The sequence below is a fragment of the Sitodiplosis mosellana genome, unplaced genomic scaffold, assembly GCF_009176505.1.
Source record: "Sitodiplosis mosellana isolate CC-2019 unplaced genomic scaffold, AAFC_SMos_1.0 Smas_scaffold_6166, whole genome shotgun sequence".
Taxonomy (NCBI): domain Eukaryota; kingdom Metazoa; phylum Arthropoda; class Insecta; order Diptera; family Cecidomyiidae; genus Sitodiplosis; species Sitodiplosis mosellana.
In genome coordinates, this window is record NW_022601407.1 from 4,514,683 (window position 1) to 4,521,947 (window position 7,265).

At 35.5% G+C, this 7,265-nt stretch overlaps 1 protein-coding gene across 2 annotated transcripts; it reads right to left on the minus strand.

Moving 5' to 3' along the window:
• Positions 1 to 1,145: 1,145 nt before the first annotated feature.
• LOC129575362 (zinc finger protein 197) lies at positions 1,146 to 6,936 on the minus strand. 2 transcript variants are annotated; one of them, XM_055458860.1, is made up of 4 exons: positions 5,595 to 6,936; positions 2,860 to 3,062; positions 2,503 to 2,763; positions 1,146 to 1,938 (listed from the first exon to the last, which is right to left on the minus strand). In XM_055458860.1, exons 1-4 carry the CDS (start codon positions 6,888 to 6,890, stop codon positions 1,896 to 1,898), a joined length of 1,803 nt encoding a protein of 600 aa, XP_055314835.1. In that variant the 5' UTR covers positions 6,891 to 6,936; the 3' UTR covers positions 1,146 to 1,895. The 2 variants fall into 2 exon arrangements, with proteins under 2 accessions (XP_055314835.1, XP_055314837.1); XM_055458862.1 differs by having other exon boundaries at positions 1,146 to 1,935; positions 5,595 to 6,930.
• Positions 6,937 to 7,265: the final 329 nt, after the last annotated feature.

The window sequence follows — 7,265 nt, forward strand, 5'->3', positions numbered from 1 at the left end:
TCACATACGCATCCCGATCGGTTTATATTTCCCAACTATTTTGAATCGGCAAAAAACTTACTGGCTGGGGCGGCGTATGAGGTAGCCAAAGCTGGGGCAGCGTATGAGGTACCTGGAGCAGATGCCAAGTGAGCGCTGAGGTATCCTGGTTTGGCAGCAGCCAAAGCGAAGACAGCGAACAAAGTAATCTAAACCGAAAATACACAGAGTTAGTCAAAATTACCGTTAATCAAATACAAAAACACCAAACAAACTGATATTTCTTTAAAATTTTGCAAAATCGACCACCGATTCAAATCACGTACCAATTTGAACATTTTTAATGTTTTTAGTTTAGCGTGCTACGAGAGTGTATCAATCTAACTGATGCTGTTTGCTGTTTTTGCGACGGCTTTTATACTTTGGATGGACACTGGCTACTAGTGTACCAAAATTGGCATAAATCTTGATTAACATAAATTAGCGGTGACGATCGGCGTTAAAGATGCTGATATGCTAGCGACTATTTTTTTCATGGCTATCCAGCAGTTATGTTGAATCGCGCAGCTAAACTTGTATAGAATACACAGAAGAAAACAAAACACGTGTTAGAAACAAGTATTTTTGAACTTTTTTGCTTTCTCGGGCAAAGCAAACTTTTCTCTCGATCCAATCAATTTACATAAAAATAACTCGCTTGAAGTCTCGTTGTTGTCGGGGAAATGGTTCGCTCGTAAAATAAAACAATAAACGGTCGAGAAGATTCAATTTGATCGATGAACAAAGTAGGACTCGTTTTCTGTGGCAAAGCATGCGTGCTCGCATATTTTATATGTAATCGAAAATGCCTCATTATTATTCCATTTGTTGAACAATGTTTTGGGGAAGTGACTCCATATGCAAGAGATAGCATCGTGTGATTGCTTTTAAAACTTTCGCTTTCGTCACTTGCAAATACGGATTGGGGTGAAATGCGCCAAAAATAAACTCATTCTAACGTCAATTGCAAGGCACTTTCCTTTTTTCTTCGCTTCTTTTTTTTGGGGCAAATGCTAAAAACTATGGGAAAATTGGAATTTTATGTGAAAAGCCACAGACGAAAAAAAATGTTATTAGTTATGATATTAATTTTATTTTCATTTTCAACCAATTGATTTTTGTCACAATATTACAATAGCATATAATAGAAATAATGTATATATTCTAAGACTAGAGTTTGAGTTATGCAAATTTAGCAGAGCGTGTGCTGTAATCATCGCCAAATCTGCTCACAGATCACCCTCAACTTTTCATTTTGCGCTTCGCATTCGGATCGAATGTTTTTGATATTCATTTGGTCGTTCTAAACATTTGTTGTTGTTGTGTTCTTTTTTTACAAAATTTCGACTAAAATAATACGTTTGTTGAACATTTAGTGATCGGAAATAATTTCTCAAGTGTTCTAAATTTGTTGGAATTTGGAAATTTGTAGAATAAAGATTGGAAACTGGCTAAAATGTGTCAATATCTATTGTTATTTGATAACATTTATTATTCTTCTCTCTATATTTTCTTCAAGGTATTTACTTTTACTGGTTTGCACTCTTTTATACATTGAAATTCAAAGCACTTGGCTTCAGAAGTATTAATACAAAAAAACTGCCCTCACTTATTGGCTATATTGTTTGACATTACTTCAGAACGAAAAGAAAAAGAAAAAACAGGGATTATAATTGCCAATCCAATTAGACGCCAATATGGTTGTTGAATGGAAGCGCTTCATGTTGTAATGTGAGCGTATTGGAAGCTATAAAATTTGGTGGCAACGAACGTGAATCCATTTTTTCCGTAATATCTTTGTTCAGTGACTGCAGAGAGTTTATCGTCTGCGGCCAGTTCATTGTTGGGAGCCGTGGCACTGGCCGCAGTATTTGTTGTCATTTATCCACTCCGATTGCGTCTTTTTGATATGGATCACTGCTAGTGGAAACAAAACAAAAATAAATTCGGAGTTTCCGTTATGAACAGGGTTTCATTCTCTTCTTGTGTGAAGGCAATTTGATTTGAATCTTCAATTTGTCGATAAAACACAGAAATTTTGTTGAACAGTTTATTCTTCAGGGAGTTTATTAACTCGAATCAGACTATCATTACCATAATTTTAGAATAAGCCTAACAGCGACTCCTAAAAGGTGACTCAGTTTCTATGGTGGTAAATACCAAACTTCTGTTTTTTTTCGAGTTGGATTGCAACAAATTATTGCCAACAATAAAAACAACAAGCAATAATTGACGAACCAAGGACAAAATTGAATTTTAATACGGTTTGATTCCTTAGAATTAAAAGAAAGTATTACTAAAATATTTTCAAATTGGACAAAGAAATCTTGAGATGATTTGAGTTAAAGAGAGGGAAGTTATGACCGTGGAAAATATGACCGGTCACCGTTTCACTCGTTTATTGTTAAAATTACTGCAGTTTTCTTTAAAACGCCTTTCCGAATCATTTTCGATTTAAATATCAAGTCCAAATGTTAAGCTCACCTTTTATTCCCCTTTTCCATACGTTGGTGCTGTACGAATTGAAAAGCTGATAAACATTCACGTTGCTGGTAATACAGTTCCCGAATTTGATGCAAATGCCGTTGTTCGGCCGTATCTGGTAGCATTGTTTTGTATTGGGTTGGCATTTGCGAACCACTTCTCCCTGATATCAATTTGTTGTACTCCAATAAATTCAATCGTTTTTCCATTTCACATACCGAATACTGATGAACAATGGCATGCTTCTTGAGATAGGCCATTCTAAAATGAAGATCGGATTCATTCCAAAATAGATACGGACAACATTAATAAAATGAGAAAAATCTCTATAAAAAATCAATTGTCGATTTGTCTAACCGGCGAAAAGCTTTTCCACAATCTTTGCACACAAAATTCCCCAATTGACTGTCATTGCTGTTGGTGTTCTCATTGGTGCGAATATTTGGTTTATGCTTAAGCTTCATATTTGCTGCTGGCACTGCTACTTTCTGCGACATATTACCTTGGCGCGGTTTGTGCCATCGACGATGTGATGCTAAATTTGCCGGACAATTGAACACCTGGGCCAACCGAGGCCACGCGTGTAACAAGCAAAAAACATTGAGCATTAATTTTTAGTTTGCTTGCAATAACAACATTTACGGTTTGAACCGTGCACAGCATAAAATAGTGGCAACAAGCAACTTTCATTAACACAAGAAACGCAAAAAAACGAAAGTTACTCTCGATTTAGTTTTACATAAACGTCGTCGATTTTAAATTGATCGCTTGAACCAATAAAACCAAACAGAAATCAAATGCGTTTACATTTATTTTCAAGGAATTACAAAATTCTTTTTTTTTGTTCATATTGAAAGAGAGGAGTCAGCATGCAATTCATATTAAAATTCAAATAAAAAGAAATGTTGAAGCGAGATTCATGTAAAATCACATTTTCAGTTTAGAAAAATTATCAAAAATATCGAGCACAAATTCATCAATAGGGGAAGTGGGGGCGAATCGTTCCACTTTTTTTCAAATCCAAATATCTCCGTCCCAGTTAGGCATTTTGAACAACCTAATATGTTGATTGATAGGTATATTGTAAATGCGCAACTTTTGATACAAAACATTTATGGTGTGCGACCTGCTCGGAAAATTTTATGATCAATTTTCCGACCACGAATCGTTCCGCCCATGAATATTCCGTACTATCAATTCACAAATTTCAAATGCCTATTCGCGTTCAATAGGGCACCCTAAAAACTCCCCAAATACAAATTTTGAGCATATTAACCGGTTTGGTGGGTGAATTATGAAGGTTTTTAGCTTAAAGGGATGAAATTAAGGGTTTTTGGCATATTTATGCATTTTTTTCATGAAAAAAGTGAGTTGAGCATTAGCCTTGATGTGTTCAGATGATATGTTTAGAACGCTTTGACAAATCAAATGACACCTTAATTGGGGCCTATCTTTACCATAGGGAGTCGCGGAGAGCTCAAAAGGTAGAAAAAACGCCAACAATCTCAATTTAAGGCAAAAGGGGTAAAATCCCCATTCAACACCCCAAACTGATTTCATATTTGGAAAGTCCATAAAAAATCCTATAAATATTATGAATATATTTCAACTTGATATAACCTCAACTTCAGCTCCAAATTGGGGTTGAAAGTTCGTTTGGAACGATTCGCCCCCAGGTATATGTTCGATTTCCAAAGGCGATATCACAAAATATTCAATACAAAAACTAAAATTTTGTATTTTTACGCGAAAGTACTCGACATTAGCTGTAAAAATTATTTACATTCACTTGGGCAAAATAAAAATTTATTGTAGTTATTTGAAATCCTAAAGTCACAAATTGTCACAACAGCATGTGCCGAAAATATATTTTTCAATTTTCCCGTTTGTGTATGAATGAAAACTATGAGTCTCAACTAACGAAATATGCGGAATAATATGACAGATCTATGATAAATTTCATTTTGACATATTTTTCTGCCAGTCGCCAGATATCGCCAGTAGAACTATTCGCCCTGTGGAACGATTCGCCCCCACTACCCCTATCATTGCAAAAAAAATATCATTTTTTTTCTATCAAAATCGAACGATAAAGTTTCAACCCATTTATTCAGATGTTTTTAACCAAAAATTCCTCTAACGAAAAAAATAAAAAAAACAACCAAAAATAGCAAGAAAGGCATAAAAAAACCTGATACAGTTTAGAATTGAATTGAAAATTGAAAGTTTATTGCTATTAGTTGACATTATAAATTGATTGCAAATAAAGATTCGCCCAGCTAAAATCGGCGACGTTAACAAATTCAAGTAAAAGAAAATGGTCAATTGATCCAAATCGAGTTTTTTTTATAGTTCTTAATATAGGAGTGCTTTAATTACTGTCAACGCTCGCCAAAGTATAGCAAAGCAACGAGAAATGGACGTAAAACCGTATATCATACGATTGATGGCAATTAGATAAATGAAATTGAAGATAATCAAATTACTTTTGGAGAAAAAAAACGGTTTTTCGTTTCGATTTTGCTTTTAACGTTTCCGTTTTGATTTCGTTTATTCATTAGACGCAATTTGGAAGTGATCGATATGTGTCGGGTAGACATAAAGTAATAGTGGAAACGCGGCGATATAATAAAAGAGGAAAGAAATAGAAAATAAAAGCCAATTTGCCGGTAAGACCATCGAATTTCTGTGAATAAGATTCGGATTTGGTATAGAATGAAACGACATAACGAGATAGATCAAAATCTATTTTTATTCTCTATCTCTCTCTCTCTCTCTCTCTCTCTCTCTCTCGCTCTCTCGCTCCCTCGCTCTGCAGCGACAACGTTTCCCTCTAAAACTACTTCGAACAACGACCAAGTATGATAGCTAAGGTTTTATCGACTTGATCATGAATGTGGCGAATTTTCAAAATGTAAATTTTGTAAGCAAAAAACTCAACTGGTTCAAAAAGCATTTTACTTTCTCATGTTAAATAAAACTAAATACAAAATAGCTTTTATAACTAAAATCTAAAGAACAAAAAGTGTAATTATCAATGGCTTTCATACATTTATATACATTTTAAATAAAATATAAGAAACTGTGGCAACCTTATCACATTCAGCGCATCGGTATTCGATGTGTACGATACGTGAGCATCGATGCTGGGCCAATTGGAATGCATCATTGTACAATTCACGGCATAAATTGCAAATGTACGAGCCAATTTTGTTTTCAATTTTCGATAGGATCTTTTTGGCTTCGTCGGTAATTTCAACAACATTGAAAGCGGGATCGATATCACCGCGACGCACCACCAGCTCTTCATCATCTCGTAATCGGCGAATTATTGTACCCGACACTGGGCTCGTATTATCATCGTCATGCACATGAATTCGTTTGTGTTTTATGCGCTTTTTCAGCACTATACTTGATGGAAGCGACCCTGTTGATACATCCATTGTGTTTGTCATCGTCGTCGTCGTCGGCGTTGACAATTTACTATTATCAAAAATGTCCAAACGTCGATTTTTGATATCGTTGCACAAGGTTTTTTCAAACAATTTGGCAAAACCGTCGATTGCATTTTTATGTAACTTTTCATCATCGTAATAAGTTTTGTCTCGATCCAAAGCACTGCCATTGCATTGTTCACCATCATCGTCCTCAACAATACCATCAACATCATTATCGTCGTTATCGTCGTCGTCGTCGTCGTCATCGTCGTCGTTATCGTCGTCATTGTCCTCGTCGTCAACATCATTGACCAACACAACAGGTATATCAGGTTCGTTTGCATTACCAATATCGACTTCGGAATGAGTCCTTCGCGGTAAAACTATATCATCTTGTGTCAACACATCAACGAATGCATCTTCATCGGAATCGAAGTCATCATCAATACTTAAATTATAACTAAATTGTTCCGTTTGACTATCGACCATCATCGGCGTCGTCGTTGTTTTCGTTGGATTGTCATCTTTTGTTCTACGATCGCCCCTGTGATTCGCTTGTCGCTGTTCACTTGCCATTATCTCTTTGTTCATGGTCACATTGCTATTCATTATTAACGGTGATGATGATGATGATGATGTGTTAAGGCATGCACTTTCCGAATTGTGAAAATACGCCGATGCACCTGCTGATGTATGTCCCAATTGTTCCCATTTCCAAAATGCCGGCGCACTCGACACCACCGTATTGATGTCCAAATTTTTATTCACAAATTCCCCGATATTCATTCGACATTGGACGGGCGACGGTGTGGTTGGCGGTGTTATCGGTGTTAATGTACGAATGGACAAGTCAATGGGCGATGGAAATGCACTATGCCGTAAAATAAAAGGCGGAAAATACGATGGATTGCCCAAAATTGGCGGCACACGCAACTGATGATATGGAAACATTTTCGTTTTATTTTCGATTTTTCACACAATCCAAATAATTTTTAGTTTTTTTTTTATTTGAAAAAAAAAGTTATATTTTTTCAAACTATTTATTCTTTTTTTATACTTTTTATTTAGAACAGATGAACTTTTTAATTTGAAACAAATAAATGTTATTAAAATCTTTTTTAAATTTCGAAGAGCATAAAAGAATTCTAAGCCACACGCTTTTATTTTGCAAATCAATAAATTATTCAACAATTCCGAGCGTTTTGAATCCAAACACCAACGGAATGAAGCAAGTTCCCAAACATCCTCTTTGTTGTTATTGTCTTTTTTTGTCTACTTTTACCAAATATACAAAACATCAAGTGCACACACGGAGCGAGCACACTT

Bases quoted from the DNA above. Each gene is read 5' to 3' on its own strand.
- LOC129575362 (XM_055458860.1), bottom strand. From the start codon at position 6,890: ATGTTTCCATATCATCAGTTGCGTGTGCCGCCAATTTTGGGCAATCCA. The intron at 3,063-5,594 runs GTTGCCACAGTT...CGGTTGGCCCAG, and splicing joins GATGCGCTGAATGTGATAAG to GTGTTCAATTGTCCGGCAAA. The intron at 1,939-2,502 runs GTGAGCTTAACA...TGTTTCCACTAG, and splicing joins ATGGAAAAGGGGAATAAAAG to CAGTGATCCATATCAAAAAG.